This window comes from Primulina huaijiensis, unplaced genomic scaffold (genome assembly GCF_012295235.1).
Source record: "Primulina huaijiensis isolate GDHJ02 unplaced genomic scaffold, ASM1229523v2 scaffold23545_ERROPOS1600000+, whole genome shotgun sequence".
Taxonomy (NCBI): domain Eukaryota; kingdom Viridiplantae; phylum Streptophyta; class Magnoliopsida; order Lamiales; family Gesneriaceae; genus Primulina; species Primulina huaijiensis.
In genome coordinates, this window is record NW_027355809.1 from 178485 (window position 1) to 201072 (window position 22588).

General features: G+C 35.7%; 5 protein-coding genes and 1 long non-coding RNA gene across 7 annotated transcripts; 3 read left to right on the forward strand and 3 right to left on the reverse strand.

The window, feature by feature from the left end:
* Positions 1 to 2956: 2956 nt before the first annotated feature.
* LOC140967066 (protein BIG GRAIN 1-like A) lies at positions 2957 to 4402 on the reverse strand. Its single transcript, XM_073427425.1, has one exon. It carries the CDS (start codon positions 4286 to 4288, stop codon positions 3089 to 3091), a length of 1200 nt encoding a protein of 399 aa, XP_073283526.1. The 5' UTR covers positions 4289 to 4402; the 3' UTR covers positions 2957 to 3088.
* Positions 4403 to 6209: 1807 nt separating this feature from the next.
* LOC140967069 (uncharacterized) lies at positions 6210 to 8042 on the forward strand. Its single transcript, XM_073427427.1, has 6 exons — positions 6210 to 6591; positions 6681 to 6795; positions 6898 to 7064; positions 7237 to 7328; positions 7518 to 7667; positions 7762 to 8042. Exons 1-6 carry the CDS (start codon positions 6276 to 6278, stop codon positions 7900 to 7902), a joined length of 981 nt encoding a protein of 326 aa, XP_073283528.1. The 5' UTR covers positions 6210 to 6275; the 3' UTR covers positions 7903 to 8042.
* Positions 8043 to 8488: 446 nt separating this feature from the next.
* LOC140967065 (uncharacterized) lies at positions 8489 to 10429 on the forward strand. Of its 2 annotated transcripts, XM_073427424.1 has the most exons (5): positions 8491 to 8829; positions 8939 to 9047; positions 9160 to 9419; positions 9500 to 9682; positions 9760 to 10429. In XM_073427424.1, exons 2-5 carry the CDS (start codon positions 8948 to 8950, stop codon positions 10060 to 10062), a joined length of 846 nt encoding a protein of 281 aa, XP_073283525.1. In that variant the 5' UTR covers positions 8491 to 8829; positions 8939 to 8947; the 3' UTR covers positions 10063 to 10429. The 2 variants fall into 2 exon arrangements, with proteins under 2 accessions (XP_073283524.1, XP_073283525.1); XM_073427423.1 differs by having other exon boundaries at positions 8489 to 9047; positions 9760 to 10428.
* A 1352-nt stretch (positions 10430 to 11781) lies between these two features.
* Positions 11782 to 13475, reverse strand: LOC140967068 (uncharacterized). The gene has a single exon (XM_073427426.1). The coding sequence runs from the start codon at positions 12921 to 12923 to the stop codon at positions 11949 to 11951; it is 975 nt and encodes a 324-aa protein (XP_073283527.1). The 5' UTR covers positions 12924 to 13475; the 3' UTR covers positions 11782 to 11948.
* A 1276-nt stretch (positions 13476 to 14751) lies between these two features.
* Positions 14752 to 15389, forward strand: LOC140967043 (uncharacterized). The gene is made up of 2 exons (XR_012173489.1): positions 14752 to 14916; positions 15004 to 15389. It is a non-coding gene; the product is annotated as an uncharacterized lncRNA (long non-coding RNA).
* A 568-nt stretch (positions 15390 to 15957) lies between these two features.
* On the reverse strand, positions 15958 to 22301 carry LOC140967050 (uncharacterized). Its single transcript, XM_073427403.1, has 13 exons — positions 22025 to 22301; positions 21338 to 21512; positions 20989 to 21072; positions 20280 to 20521; positions 19921 to 20164; positions 19138 to 19217; positions 18701 to 18785; positions 17879 to 18010; positions 17697 to 17810; positions 17196 to 17243; positions 16913 to 16997; positions 16477 to 16527; positions 15958 to 16392 (listed from the first exon to the last, which is right to left on the reverse strand). Exons 1-13 carry the CDS (start codon positions 22168 to 22170, stop codon positions 16298 to 16300), a joined length of 1581 nt encoding a protein of 526 aa, XP_073283504.1. The 5' UTR covers positions 22171 to 22301; the 3' UTR covers positions 15958 to 16297.
* Positions 22302 to 22588: the final 287 nt, after the last annotated feature.

Consider the following 22588-nt stretch of genomic DNA (forward strand, 5'->3'; position numbering starts at 1 on the left):
GCAAAGAGAACTTGGTTTGCAGGTTGAACAAATCTCTGTACGGTCTCAAACAGGCGCCGAGATGTTGGTACAAGAGATTTGATTCCTATATCATGAGCCTCGGATACAACAGACTGAGTGCAGACCCTTGTACGTATTTCAAGAGGTCTGGTGATGATTATATCATTTTGCTGTTGTATGTGGACGACATGTTGGTAGCAGGCCCCAAAAAAGATCATGTCCAAGGATTGAAGGCACAGTTGGCTAGGGAATTTGATATGAAGGACTTGGGACCAGCAAACAAGATTCTAGGGATGCAAGTTCACCGAGACAGAAGTAACAGAAAGATTTGGCTTTCCCAGAAAAATTATTTGAAGAAAGTCTTGCAACGCTTCAACATGCAAGATAGTAAGCCAATTTCGACCCCTCTTCCTGTTAACTTCAAGTTATCCTCCGAGATGTGTCCTAGCAGTGAAGCAGAGAGGATAGAGATGTCTCGAGTACCATATGCATCAGCAGTGGGAAGTTTGATGTTCGCTATGATCTGTACAAGACCGGATATTGCTCAAGCAGTGGGAGCAGTTAGTCGGTATATGGCGAATCCTGGACGAGAGCATTGGAGCACTGTTAAGAGGATCCTTAGATATATTAAGGGTACCTCGAATGTTGCATTATGTTATGTAGGATGGCTATGTTGATTCAGATTATGCAGGTGATCCTGATAAGAGAAAATCTACTACTGGTTATGTGTTTACACTTGCAGGGGGAGCAGTAAGCTGGGTTTCAAAACTGCAGACAGTTGTGGCGTTATCTACAACGGAGGCAGAATATGTGGCAGCTACTCAAGCTTACAAGGAGGCAATATGGATTAAAAGGTTATTGGAGGAGATCGGGCACAGACAAGAAAATGTTTCTTTGTTTTGTGACAGTCAGAGTGCCTTGCACATCGCAAGAAATCCAGCCTTTCATTCCAGGACAAAACACATTGGAGTACAATTTCACTTTGTGCGGGAAGTAGTAGAAGAAGGAAGCGTGGATATGCAGAAGATCCATACGAAAGAAAACATAGCTGATTTTATGACCAAGCCAGTGAACACTGATAAATTTGAGTGGTGTAGATCCTCGAGTGGTCTAGCACAAACGAAAGCAACAGGGAATGACAAGATTGAAAGGATGTGTGGAGATGTGTTTGATTCTCAATCAAATCTCCAAGTGGGAGAAATGTCGGCAAAATGGGCCAACTAGTAGGTGTATCAAATTTGACAACTAAGTTGTCAAATTTGACTGAATAAAAACGTGGGAAATGCTTAGGAAATTTCGTGGAATTGCGTGATGAAATTGCGAGGCAATTTCCTTGTTCACACGGTCCAAGGGCTCTATAAATAGAGCTCCCCTTTTCATTTCAAATCATCCCTTCTTCGATTTTCTCTCATCTTATAATATTCTATAATATTTGTGAGGTGTTTATTCTCCTGTATAAAGAGAGTGTGTGTTCTCTTTGGAAACACAGTGAGTGAGTTGTACACCACAAAATATTATAGTGGAAATTCTTTTCATCTTGCCCGTGGTTTTTATCCTAATAATTTTTAGGGGTTTTCCACGTAAATCTCGGTGTCCAGTTTATTCTTTATTTTCGGGTTTTATTATCTCAAATTACCGCAGGTGGGACCAACATTAATTTGGTTTTCATGTTTATCAGTTTATTTTAAAATCTGAAATCGTATTTTTTTTTCATGCTTTCCATTTGAAACTCATGGGCGTCCATAGGTGTTTTAAAACTGATTAAATTTTTTTCCAAAAAATAAATTCAAACTTTTCAATGTATTCTTCTAAGTTTTTCATTTATGGCATTTCTACCGATTTAAAAATTATAAACTTTCTTATGTATTTCTATTTTTAAAGTTATCCATTGGTTGTACCTCCACATATTGCTTTTTTTTTATTATTATTATTTGAAAATTGTTGGACATGGAGATTTGTTTTAAAACAAATAATATTATTTTAAAAACATAAAAATCAAACTTTTCGATGTATTTTTAAGTTCTTCATTTTTTGTATTTCTACCGATTTTTTATTTAAAAAAATTAAATCAACCTTTTTGATGTATTCCTGTTTTTAAAGTTGTCTATGGGTGATATTTCGACATATTGTTTTTTACCACTATTTGAAACTGATGGGCATGCAGGTATGTTTTCAAACTGAAAAATCATTGAATTAAAAATATTGTTTAAATTTTATTTTATATACTATTTAAAATTAATGGGCATGCCGATGTTTTTACAAACTGCTTTTCTTACACTATTTGAAACTTATTTGCATGCACGTGTTTTCAAATTGAAAAGTACGGAATCTTTTTCAAAAAATTGTTAAAGCATCAAACTTTCTGATGCGTTCTAATTTTAAGTTAGAGACGGACAAATCGATCTCTACAGCAAAATAGAGATCGATTATTGATCGATTTGATTGGTATCAATAACTTTATTTGTATTAGGCTTCGACGTCGTCTGATAGCTATATTGGACTCAGCCTATTCTATTTTCGTCAATGCCACTTTTTCACTTTATTATAATAATTATTTTAATACAACAGAGCGGTTAACATCTGTTCACATTTGATTCAAATTACAACACACTATCTTGTTATGTACATACTATATATTTTTTTTATATCCAAAGAAACCCTTTCTAATTTATAATTTATCTTAAAAATCTGTGCTAAAATTTCTTATCACCTCCGTCGCATTTGGAAAAAATTAACATTACAATTTTATAGAAAACAATTAAGTCCTAAAACCCATAAAATGATCCCAAAACATTACGATATTGATTTTATTTTTAACAAAACTATTAAATGGATGGTTCAAATGATAAATGTGGCAGAAATCCACGTGAAGAATTTGACTGACACACAAGAGAATGACCAAACCATAATCAATCAATTTTTATTTTTTTTATAGAAGAACCAACACATAATCATTAACTAAACATCGATATGGCAGACACAACCAAATTAAAGTGTATCGTTTGTGGAAAAAAGAGCAAATTATACAAAAAGAAACTTGGGTAACTTACAAAAAGATAGAGAAGCTACTCGACAAAATATTTCATTATTATGTAATCAAACCACTCCCAATAGCACGATTTGTACCATAATGAGTCGTTTCGTACATGGGAAGTTCTTCACAAAATCTATTGTGTCCAAACAACAAGTGATCGAGCTCGAACAAGTCTGAACTCGAATCACTCATCGCATCATCCTCGTCATATTCTTCCACTTTCGAGTGCGAATCTTGTCTAAAAGCATCGGTCTTCTTATCATTTTGAGTATCCCCTTCTTCAACTTTCCTATTCTTGACTCTTAGCCTCAATTTCAAGTCATCCAATTGATTTGGTGCCGATGAATGCCTTCCACATCCTTTGGATTCTTCACCGATTATGCTCTTAGATCCACAAGGCCTCGATCCTTCATTAAAAATGACGCTCACAGGATCAAATCTGACCGTTCTTTGAACACCATTCCTCATAATTTTCTCCCTTTTCTTGCTCAAACACGACCGAGCCGAAGAACAATTTGATGATGTTTCCATGGATTTCAAATCTTGAACTCGAATCCTTCTGTTCGAATCGACATTTTTCAACTTCTTTTCGTTAGCATGATTGAAAAGGGAGTTGATAAAACTTGTTAGCTTCCCGCCAGGCGAAATGGGCTGCTTCACTTTTCTCAAACTGGCGTAAATCTTCAGATCTCTTGACTTGGATTTAAACAAATCGTCATCCCCCATTTTATAATCATCCAACTCTTGATCTTCTCTGTTTTTCCCTCCTATTCGGACAAGTTTTGGCCTCGCGACCGATGAAAAACAAGAAACTCTGGACTTGGTCGAGGAAATGAAGAACTCAGAGTCTGATGAAAAGGATAGTGCACCAGAACTGTCTGAAGAACTCGAAATTGAACTGAAATACGACAAATCTTTGTCTTGAAATGACTTGTTTTCGGATTCTGCGACTAATGAATCCATTCTTGCCAAAATATTTTCACTTGCTTCTTTTAGCATCCATTTATCAACCAAATCAACCCTTCTGAAACCAGCCATCTTTTCATCTTCTACACGGTGGCTGCTGCTATAATTACCACCCCCCCTGAAATTCACACGACCTTTCACCAATTTATTATTGTCTCTGTAAAAAAACTTCGAATCCTCTGTATTATCAGCATTTTCATCGATGGATCGGTAGATTTCATCAAGAAGGGTGGAGGAAAAAGATGGCTCGTTGTGGTGATTTTTTCTTGATTTTTCTCGGGTGTACATTTTATGAATCTGGATGGGGATTGTTGATTTCAAGTGAAAGGGTTTCTGAAAATCAATCGAAAGGAGGGGGGAAGAAGATTTTATGATTAAAACGGATGAAGGGAAAGGAATAGGCAGAGTGTATTTATTAAGGAGTTGAGCACAGGTCTGCATGCGGCTAATAAGCCTAACTCCTTATAATGGTCAAACGTAATTAAATGAGTTTTATCGTAAATTTAGAATGCAAATCCATTATTTTAGCTAGAAATATAATGTCTTTAAATGCTTGTTTTTTACCAATTCGAATTTGAATTTTAAGAAGACTATATTTTTATCATTTTCAATCCAATATTACAAAAGTATTTACTTTCCCATACATATCCTGCTATTCTGTATGTGACAATATTAAATATATATACTGCATTTGAAAATCTATCTAATTACCCAATTCAAAAGGGCATTGTTTTATTTTTCTTTTTTTTTTAAAAAAATTATATTTTATTTTACCACATAAATAAATGTGTGTAATATAATAATTTCAATTACATAAATATTAAAACCAAAATATTTCAAACGAAAAAAGGAGGAAAAATTCTACCATGATTGGTTGGTGTCAACTTTCCTAAAATAGAGATAAAATTTAATTTTATAAACGAAACGAGGCGCTTGGCAGTTTCACAATTCAAAATTTAAACCGATTTTATTGAGGGGGCCATAAATAAAATCGAAGATCCCATAAATTGAAACTAATTGAAATGTCAGAATGTGTGACATATACATTAATGGAATTAAGGCCGCCTTTTACTTTAATCTCCAAAAAACATATAAAAAAAAAAATGGGTCGAGCTTAATTATGGTTCTTAGTCAAGATCACGTGTCTTATTTTTGGATTATTAATTCAATTTCAGACATAAGAGGTTAATTTCCTAAGATGTATCACTTTCCGTGCAGAATTATTGTCTGTCCAACGGGGTTTCGTTGAATGTTGAAGATTCCCGTGCATCTTCCCTTGGCTATAAAAACCATACATACACATCACACACACACATANGGTCCATGGATTCATTACTCTTGAATGACTCTACTGCATTATATCAATATAATATATTATGAGTTTCAACATCTTCGTTATGTTTTTAAACAACACTAATAATTTATACATACCTAAACTCAATATTCACTATCAATCGAATAACACACACATATAATAGAATACTATTTGTGTACGTAGAGAGAGAGTGGTAATTTGTTTTGAGGGAGGCAACGAGCTAACGTAATTAATTGGGACATTTTGTTGTTCCCGTGGTTGGGAATATAAAGTTCTTAATTGCTATGGGAAACCAAACTCAATTATCGATGCAAATCCGAAACAGGGGAAAAAAATAAAGACAAGGGGGACAGAGTGTTGGATTAATGTGATACAGATCCCAATGACAATTGTTAACTCCATACCGGTGATTTGTCTTAATTAATAATTGGAGCCCAGGACCACGTCCACCCAGAGACGCTGATCTATCATATAATTAATGACAGCTTCAAGGAAGAAGATTGGCCTGCCTTACCTTAGTCACACTTTGGAATTGACATGGAAGATATAGTACTGATAGGCCAATTTTAGCAGTACATGCATCACTCGTATCCATATGCATGCATTTCTATTTCTATTTCTATTTCTATTTCTATTCTTCTTTTATTATTATTATTATTATTATTATTATTATTATTTTGCATTTGTAGGGGGGGAGGGAGGGGGAGGGGGGTTTTGAATTTTTTGGGTTTGATCGATTATTATTAAACAATTACTAGTTTTATATAAAGATTAAATAAATTCCCACTCACTATGATATTCCGTTTCAGGCCCTAAAAATATTTTTGCAGTTGGTTTGACGGTTATTCTTTTTCTCAAAGCCTATGATCAACTGTTCTCCGATCCAAGTTTCCCAAACGCCAAATCTCCACGCCGGTGCTTGGTTCACTCCAGGCGTCCCGGATAATTAACTCACAACAAATGGCGGCAGACCAATCCGCTCTTTTTCCGTACAATAACGAAACCATTTACGACGCCATTTCCAGTGCACAGCATTTGCTCGTGTTTGATGAAAACTATGATGATCATCTCTTTGATACGGTCCATATTGACAATGCCGTTCCATTTTCTGGGACGACGGGAATGTTTAATTTTCAGGAAAATAACAACGATCCAGATGGGATTCATTGCAATGCTTTTAATCATAATCCAATGCATCTTTCCATTTGGCCACTCCCTCCGTCTCCATACACTTGCACTTGTTGCCAAACACTTCGTGAATTTTTCCATACCAACGGTTAATAAAATGTGTTATTATTTCATTATTGCCTTCTGCTTAATAGACGATATATAAGACATTCTGTATCTCCTTGTTTCTGCATGCAGGTACTCGGACATTGAAACTCGACATTCATGGAAGATTAGGAATCATCAGCCATGCAATTCAGGAGAGATATGATATTGATGTATCTTCTCAAAATCATGAGTACCACATGTTTGAGTAAAGTTTTGAGATCTGAATTATCATGAAACCTGTTCCCTTTACCCTGAATAATGGATCTTTCTTTTTACAGTTTGGTCTTATTTTCTATTGCATTCTCAGTTTCTGCCATGAAAGCATCAGCAATGTCAAACATTTCTTAGTTCAGTACTGCGAGGACCGAAAAAAAGAGGGCTATATTTTGTTGCTAGATCCACTATCCAACTTTTACGACGCATTGTGCATTGGACTTGATGGAATTGGCGGTCAAAATGTTGACATTGTTCGAGGTTTCAAACAACAAATACCCATATTATTTCTGATACTCAAGACCATTTTTTTTCCCAAACATACTTCTGTGTGGAATTTTAAGTATTATTTATGTAGGCCGAGGCTGAAACCTGATAGACATATTGTTCCGGAGACGATTTAGTAACATTAGAATCTTTTCTTTTGTTGCAGGGAATGCGCATAGGAACCAAAAAGATGGTTTGGACCATCCAGTGGATGAGGGAAATGGAGCAAAACTAACTAAGAGCTACATTGCTTCACAGGTTAGAAGAAAATTTCCACGAAAGCACGCATCTTTCAGCTTTGAAATTGAAAAACCTCGACTATAATTTCATCTGCTCTCTTATTCTTTTCACCTGTCCAATTCCATGACCTGATATTTTATTCGTTTTGTCACAATTTACCCTTTTAATTTCTTTTGCCAATGATTGTGCTGATAATGTGTAGAGCAGAGGGAAAAGACAGGAAAGATGAAACTTCGAGACTTGACAGGGTATTTCCATCTTCCAATTAGTGCTGCGTCTAAGGAAATGAATATATGCCCGACTGCACTAAAGAATATATGCCGTAAAGAAGGCTTGCTAAGGTGGCCTCACAGGAAGGTGCATCCTCCATTGCATCTTATTCACTCTACAGTTCATATGTTAAATATCCAGCTTTTTTCAGAGTAGTATCTTTTTTGGGAAAATGTTGCAGATAAAGAGTATCAAGAGGCAGATATCGGAGAAGAAAAGGAGTTTGAATTCGAATAATGCATGCGAAAGGGCAGGGGTTTTGACACAGATACACGAGCTTGAACAAAGTCTTGCCGATATATGTGGAGAAAATGTGGGCTGAAAGTTTTTTGGGCATGGTCAATGTGTTGACCTGATATTTTTCCCATACGATAAATATTATTAAGCAATTTTTTAGTTACATAGAAGACAGATGAGATTAGAGTTTTTTTTACCTTTTTTTCAGGGAGAGACCGTTTAGTGTATCAGACTATCTTTTTTTTTTTTTTTTTTTTTTTTTTTTTTTTTTTTTTTTTNTCAATTTTTTGAGGGATGTGATGAATATTTAGTGAATCAAAGCATGTTTACTCTCACTTTCCGGGAAACTACATTAATGAAAGTCTCGGGGATATGATCTTAATTCACTGGAATCAAAATATCTGCAACATCGACGTCTTCTTTACGGCACATATCAAGCAAAACCCGTGATTCAGAAAGTAAAATTGTTGGTCGTCTGCCCTGTTATTTTGATTTTTGGAAGCAGAGATTTGGGTCAACTTTTCCAATTCTGACAACAGTTATTGACTTAGAGTAGTAGAAACATATATACATTTACCAAATAGGAAGCAGTGAATAGCAATTTTACGTTATGTCCACGTCAAGTTGGTTTTAACAATATATTGTCTCGCATTGTAAACCTAGAATTTAGTGACAACAACTTAGGAAACAGACCGAGATAAAACATAGTATCACACGCAGACACGGTTAAAAGAAGATCTTTGCAATTATCCAATCGTTGAGAACTAAAAAATCCCTCCCTAATAATCGCCGAAGCACCTCAAATACATAAGAAAACGATAACATAGGAACGTAGGTCCTATTTTTCCTGAACAAAAGAGAATATGGGGCCTCTGCAGACAGTAGTCTGTGTAAAACAAGTGAAGCAAGAATCAGTAGAAGAATGGGATGAAACCATGCCATTGCCTGGTGACATTATCGAAGGGGTAGCAGAAGATTGCGCTGATGAATCATTCATATCAGCAAAAATAAGGTCAGAATTTAACTCTGTTCTTGGTAAAATAAACCGAGGGGGCGAATACGTGTGGTTAAAGGTGAGACGGGGGGAAAGCACGTTGAAACTACAGGCATGTGTTGTGCAGGATCGAGATATGAAGCTTCACAAGAAGTTTACCGTCAGAGCAGCTTCTGATGAGAGACATATCGCGGTTCTTGCAGACATGACTTACGAAAAATGTTTTCAACTCCAAGGTAGATTCTCTCTGTTTTTTTTTCTCTTTGATTGTTTGTATGAGCTTAGATTTTTACAAATAACACAACATTTTGATCAATATTGACGGAACTGTTATATATTGAGCCATAGAGATGAGCAGAAGAGTGGTGAATTTGGACTTTAAGGGATTTCAACGGAAGGGGATGAGATACGACTGGAAATCGAAGGTGGGAATATATCTGCCTGATCGAAGGTGTACTGTCGTTAGCTCGATTCTCTTTACACCGCTGAGACACGAATGCGGAATCGAAGCCCCCACGGTCAGGGCTATGGCCTGGTTTTCTGCTGCGGTGTCTTCCGGGATCCCTCTAGTTTTCCTGAACATCCAAACCGAACAAATCATCACTTCTGTATGTCTCGTTCTTCTTTATCCACTGCAAATCAATATATCCTATCGACTCTTAAGTTTGATCAAAACTCCTTTTTAAAGGAGAACAAACCGGTGAAAGGCAAGGAGTTGACTCACGGGAGACAACAAATCATCAATACCACAGTAAACATAGTGCAAGGTATCCGACTCTGGTTTCTCCCTGGTGTGTCAGAGGTTTCACTTGTACTAATCCCAGGACCTGGAGAAACCCGATTCGGAATGGACATGAAACGAACCGAGGAGGTTGATTCGTCTAGAACCTCATGAAATGAAATGTTCTTTATCATTTCAATGTGATTTACAAAATGTCTGTATAACAGGGATTCATCTGCCTTTCATCCGTAACAAATGGGACAGCAGCGGAACGAGCAGGCATACAACACTTACTTGAACAAGCAAACAGAACAAATCACTTGCTCGTGATTTCAAGGCTACAAGGGAAGAGTTTGATGCCTTCAACAGTTGATTTGGAGGGCTATATACACTGTTGTGACAATGCCGAAATCAAGCAAACAATAGTTTTGGCAATGGAAAACGCTGAAACCATTCAGATTCATCTTATGTCGTGGCCTAATCAGACCCCAAGGGAACTTGGTGCTGCAACTCTTCGGCCTCCTAACTAGATCCACCTGAAACTTTGAAACATTCGTGACGTTTGGCTACATTTTATATTTTTATGTGGAATAAACAAGTTCTTTGGATTCGATTAGTGTAAATTGAGAGAGTGGTCCCTGGACTCCAAGGGATGTGAAACATTGGCCAGTGTCTGGTTTCATAATTACTTCAACTTCTTGGCAGTTTGATTCATTAGCATCAGATTTCTTGGTTGCACTATTTTCCTCATTTGCGTGAAAAAACAATATCTAATGAAACGTCCACTCTGTACTATGTTAATACCGTGTTTCTCAAATCAATAGATAATGGATTTCGTTTTCTAAATCAAGATTTGAAGATCGACGCGGGTATAGAGCATGAACTTCTGAGTTCAGAATAATTTCCCCCATCTCCTTCAAAATTTCGAGGCTTTAAGAATTATTCTACAAGTCTTATTTGTCATCCGATCAAACTTTAGTTTTACATTTGTATGTGTATCGTATACAAACGTAAAAAGACTCTGCCATAAGCCAAAATCAAGAATGTGGTTATTTTAGAAAATCTATGTTCGACAGCACTGAAACAATCAGTGTGACGCCCTAAATCCCACTTAATAATGTAATAACAGTTACAGCATGGACTTCAAAGAGATTCTTGAAAATTCTTGATATTGGATTTATTATCTATGTTCAACTAACAAACCAAGCGTCATAAAGTGGGAGTAAACCACGTCAAGACCTCAAACCCTAATACCCTATGGCTCCGTTTGATACGTGTCATAGGATAAGTAAATGATTAATAATTAGAGTGATTAAAAAATGAGATATATGGATTAATATTATGGTGGGATAAGTAACATGGTGTTTGGTATGATTTTAAAATGATAGATTAATTTTGTAAATTTTATTGTCATGACCAAAATACCCCAAATGCTAATTAAATATATATTCTTAAAATAATTGGATAGATAATTAAATATTTATAATTATAATTTACATTTATTAAAATTAATTTCAATATATTTATTAGAAATAAATTTGTAAATATGCATTTGCTTTAATAATTAAAATAGCAATAATATTTTGAATGTTAATGTTAAATAAAGTTTTAGTAATTACAATATTATTGTTTTTTCTTTAAATAATTATAAATATTCTTAAAATAATTTGATAGATAATTAAATATTTATAATTAATAATTAAATAGTAGTAATATTTTGAATATTAATTTTAATGTTAAATAAAATTTTAGTAATAATTACGATATTATTGTTTTTTTAAAAATAATTATAAATATTCTTAAATAAATTTGATAGATAATTAAATATTTATAATTATAATTTATGTTTATTAAAATTAATTTAAATATATTTATTAGAAATATATTTAAAAATATTACGATAATTATTAAACACAATAAATTAAAATTTAATAAATATTTATTTTCACAAGAGATAAGAGGATAAAAATGTAATTTGTGGTGTAGTGATAACTTATCTCACTTAATTTGTTTGATTAATAATCAAATAATTAATCATAAAATTAGATCTTAAATCGAGTCAAAATGATTATTAATATATCTTAAAATTTTAACCAAACATTAGATAAGTATGTGATTATTCATCTATCCTTAGTTAATCACATCAACCATACACACCCTATGAGTTTGAAAAACCTAAAATTTCTTAAACATGACAACAAATTTATTATAAATCCTGATTATAGCAGAATGTGCGATAATAAGAGGCATAAAGAAATCACCCTGCATTTCTACATTTTATACAGAATTTACATTGGAGATACTATGAGGCAGCAAAGTTAAAACTACCTAAACCCAGGGGTTGAAAATATACAAAACATTTCTGTACCCCTTTCTTCCTCTTCCTCTTCACAAAGCTTCACTGCACTCAAACACACTAAGCAAAGTTCTCTTGAGTTTTGGTTGAAAGCCGCTTAAGAAACTCATAGGTCGTGATCATGGTCGTGGCAGACATTGACATAGATGCCCATCTAGGTCCCAACCCTCTGTAACAAGCACCTAATCCACCTTCCCTCACTAAGTTCTTCATGGTTTGTAAAATTGTTGGTGACCTACCACGCACGCTTTCTTCGCTATCCAAGACCTGCAACCGAGTCTTTATTGTATCGAGTGGCATTGTCACCAACGCCGATACTCCACTTGCCATTGCAGCACTCAGGCCCTGAACTGCCAGTACAGTTTTTCCATCCGGCCTATGACCACTGCCACCATTGCCATTCTCGTCTTTCTTACAGAAATAACAACTGACACCACCCCAAATCATCCTATGTGCTATAGAGTAAGAAGCCCACCATGCTGCATTGGAGGGTGCATAAGTCAATATAGATATCCCAAATCCCCGATATAACCCCCTTGCTCCATCCATATGAATGATCTTACTAAACGCGTCGATCCCACCGCTGTATTTTTTCAAGCCCGCCATGCAGGGGCTTGTGTTACAACCACCTCCTTGAACCATCAGTCTCTGGCTCACAACATCAACTGGTGTCCAAACTAATTGTGCAGCCATTGCAGCTGTCAGGCCAGCAGCAGCATTAGCAATAGCCGAGGCCCCGGCCTCAGAAAATCCTAATTGACCACTTGCTACGTACCCAACATTACTCTTAGTCACTTCAAGCGCACCCATATACAGCGCTCGCGCAGGGATAGTTCCCATTATGGAAGTCCCAAAACCCCGATAAAATCCCCTGAACCCCTCGCTCCGCATGATGGAACCCGCCATTTTGAAACAAGATATCTCATTCAACATCACTTGCTGCAGTGTTTTCAACATAACGACAGGATAAAGAGTGCCTGAAACACCCGAAAATAGAGCAGCCCCAAGGAAGAAAAACTTGGATTTATCAAGCATCTCCCAATCTATATCAGCAGGAAGATGGATTTCCGATGCAGAATCATCCTCCGCAGCACTTAAACTCACCTTCGCCACTTTTAGTTTCTTTATAAGAACAACTTCTTCACTCAAACACACTCAAAATTTCTCCAAAAATAGAAAAACTATATCTTAGCTTTCTAGCATTAAAAAAAACCCAGATTTATCTATTTATTTACACGAATAAAAAACGCGAAAAACAATCTAGAAACTCGCAAAAACATTAAACAAAACGAGCCCTACTCGTATTTTATAGAAGATTGAAATGGGTCGAGCTTTTAAACACACTAGAACCAGCTCCGTAACATATTGCACAACAAGCTATTTTTTGCGCTTACGCAAACAGATAAGGGAACGAAAGTGAGTGAGCACAAAAACGATCCAGCATTTCGTCACCAGAAATTCCCAGCTGATCATCTGGATTAGAACTAGAAGATCTTATTAAAAAAAACAGGGGAGATATCTTGACATGTAGCTGAAAAGAGAAAAGGGTTGGAGCAACTTCGAGAGTGCTCAAGGGGTATTAATCCTAAATGGATTTTGGGCGAGGGTTATTCGGATCAGAAGGAGATGGACACGTGTCGGTCGACATATTCTCTTCTTTCTCCGACCTATCTGAAATTATTGACTTTGGGTCCGGGAAAAGCAAAAAATGGCATGAATGATAATATACATACATGTTACTCAACACTAAAAATCTAATTGAGTAGCAGAATGAAAAAAATTTTGGGAATGAATTTGTTAAAGTTAAGTGGTAGAATGAGGACAAATAGAAACAATTGTTGATTATAATTATATATGGCGTATTCACCTATCCCCTTTGGGCTTAATCAATGTTTTTCATACATCAATTTTTTTTTTGTCCAGAGGACTTGAAGATTGTCTTAATATTTTAAACCTCAACCTCTGAATTTGAGGAACTATGCATGTGTACGTAGATTGTTTGCATGCCTAATACTGTTTTATTATTATTATATATTTATAGATAATGAAATTGAACTAGATTATTTATCATGAAGATTTGGTATCAAAGTATAGATTTGAAATTCTAGCTAGATTACTAAATTATTTGTTTACGTGGACATGGTTTTCAATCCATTAATTTGAGATATGCATTATTTGGCTAGAAAATTGGAGTAAAAGCAACAGATTTTTGGTTTGATAGAGAGGATCCACATGGCCCTATATTGGAAAGGAGACTGAAATATTCAAAGTCGAAATACGAAGCTTACGTACCAATTAGAGTAGGTAGCTAGCTCCAGTACTGACCCGTGCAGAACAACTAATTCCTTCGTCCATGTACAATACAAAGTTGCCCGCAGGAAGACTTGCACTTGGAGTTCATGCAATATCACAAGCAAGTTGTTAGAGTATTATTTTAATAATATTTTACGGTTTTATTCAATTATGACATTTATTTTATATAAAGTTTGTCTATCTACCTAAATCTTGCGTTCACCTTTGTGATTCTCATTGTCGGTGCAAGAGCATCAAGGGAATGACAAGTCATGTGTATAGCATGCTGTTGATTTTGCTTACGGAGAGATAAAGGAGGAAACCTTCTGTATTCGTTTTGCATCTGTGAAGAGAGAGTTTATTTTACTCAACTGAACTTTGCAACCACTTCCAGCTTCCTATTCTTGTAATTTTTGTCGAGACTACATGGGATATATTTTCTGTTACTTTGTGGTAGTTAATTTTTTTCCACACCTTTAATGGTTGTTTTATATAAATATAAACCATTGGTTGTACGAAACATGCTGCTAATTTTTACAAAACTTGCAAGCCCCTCTCTTTAGGATATGATATGTTCGTCCTATATTTCATGAGGTTCTGCTAGGACTTGACAGACTTTATTTTTAAAACCAATTTCAAGCGGACACTGCATTTTTGGTTGAACCTTATTCTGTGGTTGTAATTGTTCCAATCATTGTGTAAATCGTCTGCTGCTAGTTTGAATCAAGCATTGCCCGTGAGCAATATAACTAGTCTTTCATTAGTATTTTTCGTGTTCCGTGTTTAGTTTCTCATACCCTGGCCATTTCATGATTATTTTCAGATTGCTAATCTTTCAAGGAAAAAACTGAAGAAATCTCAGGCGGAAGCTGTTGGAGAGAGTGCAGAAGCCGTCACTGCAGCCCATCTTATTGAAAAGTTGAGTGTTGAGTCGGAAGAGAATGAAGAGAAACCAGAGGAGGCCAAGAAGGCACCTGTATCTGGGGAGGAGACAAAAGAACTCGATGAATGACATGAAATTCGGCTACGAGGAGCGAGATCATTGATTTTCTTGTCTGGATTTTTACCGGGCATGGGTTGTTCATTTGAATAAACCCAATATCAGATGTCAGATACGACTTTTGGTTTGGTTTGTAGATTTCTGGTTGGTTTGATTTGAGTTGAGAGTCTGGGTTACATCTGAATGAGTCCATTTTCTATTGCTTTAAACTGGCATTACTCTCTCTCGAGTTTGTCAATATTTGTATTTCCTTTTTCACTTCTAATGGTTCTAAGACTTCCTAGAAGAACTCGAAACAGTGGAACAAATGAAAAGGCAGTTTAGACTGATGATTTATCAGCCGATCGCTATCTTGAAGCGTTGAGCCTGCTAAAAAGTGGTACTACTTGAACAAAAGATTTGATGGTGCTGTTGTCGGAACTTGCGACATGTGAGAATGAGATTATTTTAATCTGATTGTCGCATATTTACATCTTATTTTTTTATCTTATCGAACCGATTATAGTTTTGTATGCGCATGTGAGAGAGGGGTGCTGCTCTACGTTTAAGAATTGAAAGTTCAACCATTAAAAGTCGCCCATGACACACCCACGTGTTTAAATGCGTATTTGTAAAAAATTATCGACATTAGTTATTTAATAAGCACTAAAATTTGTTATCGTTACAAGAATATAATTGTGTCACTGGACCAAACATAAATTCATTGCTAAGTTAATAAGAAAAATTAATCCGACACCTTCAATTATAGTCACCGAATCTTTGTTCAATCTTCCAGGATGAATAATTAGAACTCCACTAAATGTACGAACCAGAAACTATTGCCACAAGGGAGAGCAATTTCAAATGCCAACCTGGGCAGCCAGAACCAGTCTCACACACCCTATACTCTCAACACCTATTGCACACTTTTATCTAATCATAAAATCATGTTCATGTCCTACAAGTTCATGCATTTAATATTGTATGTACACTTGATGATGGTTCTGCAGAATAAGAGGCAGTCATCTAATTCTCCCATTGTGAAACATGAAGTTTGGGGCGAGAACCCTACAAATATACAGGCATACGCCGCCATTGTTTGTGAAGTTCCCCGATTTCTTAATCATGGGGTTTGTTGTCATGGAGACATCATTACATCATCCATTGATGTGAGAATTCGTGTATCAGATTCCTCAGCTGTTTCTTTTCTCACTTGGCTTTCCTTGAAATCACCTAGAAGATATAGGTAGTACTGAATTAGATTATAAATTAAAACAGTGTAGTCGTGAAATTGAATGTCTCTAAGAAATGCCTCACCAAAAATTGTACCAATTGATGGCCGACTTGGAGACATACTCCTTGTATGATCTGCAGTATTTCACAGCTTAAATGAGAGCAGGAAAAGTTATGATGGAGTACTCTTATCTGCCGTTAGCAATCTATCTCTTTTGGCAGAAACATGAATTCCAAAATACGGGTCTCCATATTTTATCGAAGCAACATGATAATGATGTACTGCACTACTTTTTAGATAAACAGGAAGCTAGAAGCCTCTAGAATCACACCAAAGCAAGAATCTAGAAGTTCCATATTCAGCTCAGGCGGTTTACAATCCTTCATAATTAAAAATTCAGAGGCGAAAGCTCCAGACATGCAGCGAATTGTACTGTACTTAACAACGGTATACCAGATGCCCCATCAAATATGAATATTTAATTTATTAGTGCTGATGAAGTATAATGCAAACCCTGACCTGACGAATTACGCAGTTCCTTGACAGCATCGAAGTTTTTGAAGGTATAACCAACAAAACTCAAGTCCTTTGGAGAAAGATGCATCTGTTAGATGTAACAAGAAGGGATGAGGGATTTTTACATAGATCACAATCATGTTTACACATAAAATAACTAAACTACGCTAACGGAGGCTACATATCCAGTTTTCATAATCAATATGAAGTACATAATCTACAACAGCTGAGTATCCTGCAAGTACAAGCATAACAGATCAAAGAAAATGAAAGAAGAGGGAAACACCTTTCGTGAGGGTCCTGAGCCATATCTTGCTGGTGTTGGAGTATCCAACTGTTCAAACCAATGAAACAATTTAATTAACAAGGATATTCAAAGAGCTAGGATAAAAGATTTAATGCCTTAGCGTGAAGCAGAAAAAATGTCCTCAAGGACTCAATTACAGGCACTAAAAAATCACAGGTGCTCAGGGGATGGGTGCAAGTTGCTACCAAGCAAAGACACTAGGATAAAAGATTTAATGCCTTAGAGTGAAGCAGAAAAAATGTCCTCAAAGACTCAATTACAAGCACTAAAAATTCACAGGTGCTCAGGGGATGGGTGCAAGTTGCTACCAAGCAAACAATACTTAGTACACCCCAATGCCACAAAATAAGAAAGTCATAGCTGCCATGATAGCAAGAAGCAAAGGAACAAAAACTAGCATATTGACAATAACAATATTGCAAATCTACATATTTTTTCACGACCCGCTACTTAAACACATGAAAAAAAAATTGAGCATACTTCATCAAACTTCATAAAATTCTGGGTGTCCAATTCTCCATTAACCTCTGGCTTAAATGCCGCTTCCATTTCATAGAGTTTATCCCATTCAATATCTGTGAACCAAGAGTGTGCCTGCACAAATTAATTGGTGTTGTGTGAGAGAGAAAGTATACCGAAAGCTAATTTTGTGCAAAAAATACCTTTATCTGGGCTACTCCCCCAGTTCCAAGCCTATGTTCCACATCACAGAGTAAACTACAAATGAGATCTTTTGCCTCAGGACTTAATTTGGTATCTTCCGGAAATTTCAGGTGATTTCTCCAATGAACAATCTGTAAGCCATTAGTGAACTATGAGAGACAATAGATTCAAAAGTGAGCCTCAATTTTTGTGAAATACCTTGCATGCATTTTCATATATTAAACTTATGGACACAAGCAGCTATCAACAGAAGATTGTTGATCAGACTCTGGCAAATGCTCAATAAGTTAATACAACTCAACAGTTATCTTCAGTTTACACAGGAATACATGATGACTACTTTGCATCTTTTCTAAGAGCTGCAGTAAACAAATAACAAATGGCTCATCGTAATGAGGATCCTGTAGAATTTGACCAGTGGCATGTTTCGGTCCTCTTCCCCACTACTTAGAAAAAGTGAGCCACCTTCGTAGGCGTTTGCCCTTGATTGAAAGTTATTTCTAATTTTCACAGCAGTGTAATGCGGTCCATTATCATGACAAGTGCCAATCAAGCTAACAAGAAAGCTCCAATGCAATTTTCCAGTACAGGATCTATGTCACTCCAACACAAAATTCTATAGAACTGGCTGATGCACCTTATAACTAAGACATTGTTGTCTATTTATGGGTTAAATTATACCCAAGATCTGAAAGCCAAGTGTTTACATGTGATATATATATCCACCGGCAATATTTACTAGATTAGTTTGGTATGAGACGTAGATATGAAAATCAGGAAAGAAACCAAAGAGTGGAATATATTAAAATTAATATATGCACCTTTCTGCAAGTCGTCATTGGGTCATCGGAATAAAAAGGAGGGTAACCAACAAGCATTTCATACATAATTGCACCCAGCGACCACCTGCATCCAAATGTGGTGATTAGCATGTCAAGTTACAAGCAAATTTCATTTTCTTCCACATCAATCAATCCAATTGATGCATTGATGAGAATGATACAGATCTGGATTCTAGAGTGAACATATTCCAAGACTTGATCTTAAGCATCAAAGAGTTTAATGCCCGTTGCAATATGTGTAGACTGGCTGAAAAATACTCGTGCAACAGCATATCATCTAAAATCTAGAGAAAGAATCCAAAATTAGTTTGACCAATGATCCAAGCATATCGGAGTTGTAAGCACGTAGAGTGAGTCACCACAAGAATGACGAAAGTGTAACTATAAACAAGGAAGGAATGGAGACTTGAATTTACCAGTCACACTCCACTCCATATCCCTTCTTCAACAGCACCTCAGGAGCAATATAGTCTGGTGTACCCACAGTTGAAAACGCCTAGAAGAAAACAAAACATATATGATAAAATAACGAGGACAGTAAAGCACATATGATAAGTTACCAGTTGGGTACGAGTGAGTGACAGAGACATGGTGCCTTTTCTAACCTAGAGAAAAGTATGGAGTGTTGCATTGCATACCTAAATACTAGAAGAAACTAATGAGAACTCCAAGGCAGGATCAACAACAAACTCGCCAAAGAAAATGTTCAAGGTTAAATGATTTGAAGGGCCTGTTAACTGTTGGTATCTCTGGGAGTTTAAGTCAATAGTGGGTATGACATTACTTATCTGTGTGAAATAATTTGTACTGAATAATTTTCAAGAGAAAGATTGGTTAAAGAACATGGTCCAGGAGAACTTAGAAATTCCCCCACAGTAAAGTGCCTCCACCCATTGAATGACATCAACCAACACTCAAGTGAAAGAAGCATCAAAGCAACCAAAATGCCATCGGCTTCAGTTTTAGAAATAAGAGACATGTATCGGCCAAAATATAGCATGGCCGCACGCATATTAATTCCATCATATGACTAAACCAAATAGATAGTATAATGAATAAAGGAACTACAGCCCAACAAATCAAATTATCAGAGTGGTCCAGACACAAACACTAATAAACATAGAAGAGCCTTCTTTGGAGTAAGAGTCTCTCATTCAATTACTTCATAAAACCTCTGAACTCATTTTATAATTTCTTACCAACTTTCTCCTATTCATCTGCCAATGATGAAGTTGTTCACGGGGGTTTCTCCAATTACTACCATTGGCAGCATCAGGAAAGCGGCCATCGATATCCATTGGTTCCCTAATATCTTCATCACCCATGACCTCATCTTCATTCACAGTAGATAAAGTTCTACAATCAAGTGGCTTGCAAAGACCAAAGTCTGAGAGCTTCATGTGACCGTTCTTATCTAGAAGAAGGTTATCAGGTTTAATATCCCTAAAGAAAAATTAAAAGGATAGAGTCAGCAGGACAGATGCTCCTATAGGACTTAAACAAACTAAAAAATTTGGTATAGAAGGAACGGACATGTAAGATTTTAAATCATAACAACCTGTGAATATAGTTATGCTTATGAATGGACTCAATGGCCAGGACACTCTGAGCAATGTAAAATTTAGCCACATTTTCAGAAAGTGTGTCTTCCCTCATGAGTAAAGTCATCATGTCGCCACCAGGGAGATATTCCATGATAAGATATAAATACTCGGCATCTTGAAAAGAGTAGTACAGTTTGACAATGCAGTGGCAGGCCACTTCCGCCAAAAGGTTTCTCTCTGCTCTAACGTGTTCCACCTGTGCAGCAGAGAATTTGCGTGAAGTGTCGAGCTGCTGATGAACCAGCTCTGCGAAATTATGTCCAAAAATCTAGAACATGCTTAAGCATTGAAACCTCGAGAGATTAAACAATGAGCTTTGTAACCGTAAAGAACCAAAACACATGTACAATCAGACCAAAAAAGACGCATGAATTTGTTCACAACAATAAAAGCAAATAAAAATGAAAGTAAACAATTATTGGGTGTATCTTCGACGTTAAGAGCCAAAACATCGAGATCAATTCTGTGGGTTGTCGATATGATAATAGCATAATTTTTCACCCAAACAATGGCTAAGAAATATAAATAGAATATAAAAACTAAAAAGTGAAGCCACATTTTCTCGAATTGGATTTAAAAATGATTTTAAGGAACCAGCTAAGATAAAAGCAGCAATATAAGATAATGGTAAGAGAAGTTTGATCTGTTTACTGATTTACTCACCTGTCCTCTCAACAGCATTTCAGATTTCTTCAACTTCTTCATTGCATAAATATTGCCAGATTTTTTCTCTCGACATAAGCGTACCTGGGGTTTTGAATTTAATCATCGGTAAAGAAATCTAGATAAAATGTGTTAACACTATTCATTAGACTTAACAAATTAACGATGTTGAGCAGCCCAACAGAGTTTAGAAGTTATCGTGTCAACTAAAAGACATATCTCCATAATAAATAGGCAAGAAGAATTTATTATTTGTTGAAATATCAAAACAAAAATTACATGAACATTCAACGGATGGAAAACCGTTAGATATTATCTTTGAAGAGAAAAAAGTGTGCAAATCACAAACCTCACCAAATGCTCCACGTCCAATGATAGTTAGATGATCAAAATCTTCCACACATATTTTGTTCCTCCTCAATCGCATAAATTCAGTTTCCTTTCGTTCTAAATCCTTTAATTGGTTCATTTGTTCTTCTTTGGGGACGTCCGAAGAAGCTAACTTTCTTTCTAATACCCATCGTCTGAAGCAAAAAGTAAAGAACACAAAAGGTCAAGATTTAGCTGAAGGAAAAACCAAATAAGCAACTGTTTTGATTCAATTTAATAAACAAATTTTCAACTAGTAAACTGAGCATCTTGAACTGCCTTGTAGAACTGATACCTCACCACTACGTTGATTTTACCACAAAAAATAAAAAAAATAAAAATAAATAAACGATGGTTTATTGAGTTAAATATGTATCGTAGATCCCATCATCTTAATGACAATTGTAGTTTCAGCTAATTCAGTTACAATGCTTGGATAAATTGCTAGGAAGATTGACCATAAGGAATTACTTGACCACAAAATTCAACTTGATGCGAAAATAATCTTGACCGACTCCAAAAGCGTGAAGCTCAGACTGACACCCAATAAAAAGGGAAGGATCAAAACAAGAAATAGATCTTGTAAACTTAGCAGTTAGCACCAAACTCACCGCAATTTTCAAGTCTAAAAGCTCACTTAACACAAAAAAGCATCTCAAAAGTGTACCTTTCTTTTCGTTCCTGTATGCTTTTCATCTGATTCTTGTAGTGATTCTCGATAAACTGTTTGGCAGCAGCGACTTTTTCCATAGTCAAGCTTGAACCTAGAATCTCTTCTTCGGATCCTCTGCTACTGTTCTCTTTCTCCTCCATTTTGATCTCTAGATCAGATTTCCGCTAAAATTGTCACACACACACACACACACACACACATTTGTATATATGTATATATAGTGTAGTGTGCTGTGCGCTGTCTTTGCTCAAGTGGGTGTGCACTGGAACAACGAGCAAAAAGGGTAACAACCCCGCACGGTGTCGTTTCAGTGTACTTCAACAACTCCCTTATTTCATTTTAATTTTGTAAAAAATATTTAATTAAACAAATAAAAATTATGTCAAGATTTCACATCTTATTTATTTATACATTAGTTAAAATAAATTTTTATTATTTGATGAACTTGAAATACATTCAATTTAACATAAAATATAATCTAAAATTAATTAATATAATTTTAAATTCATATCTTATTTATTTACACATTAATTAAAATAAATTTTAAATATTTTTATT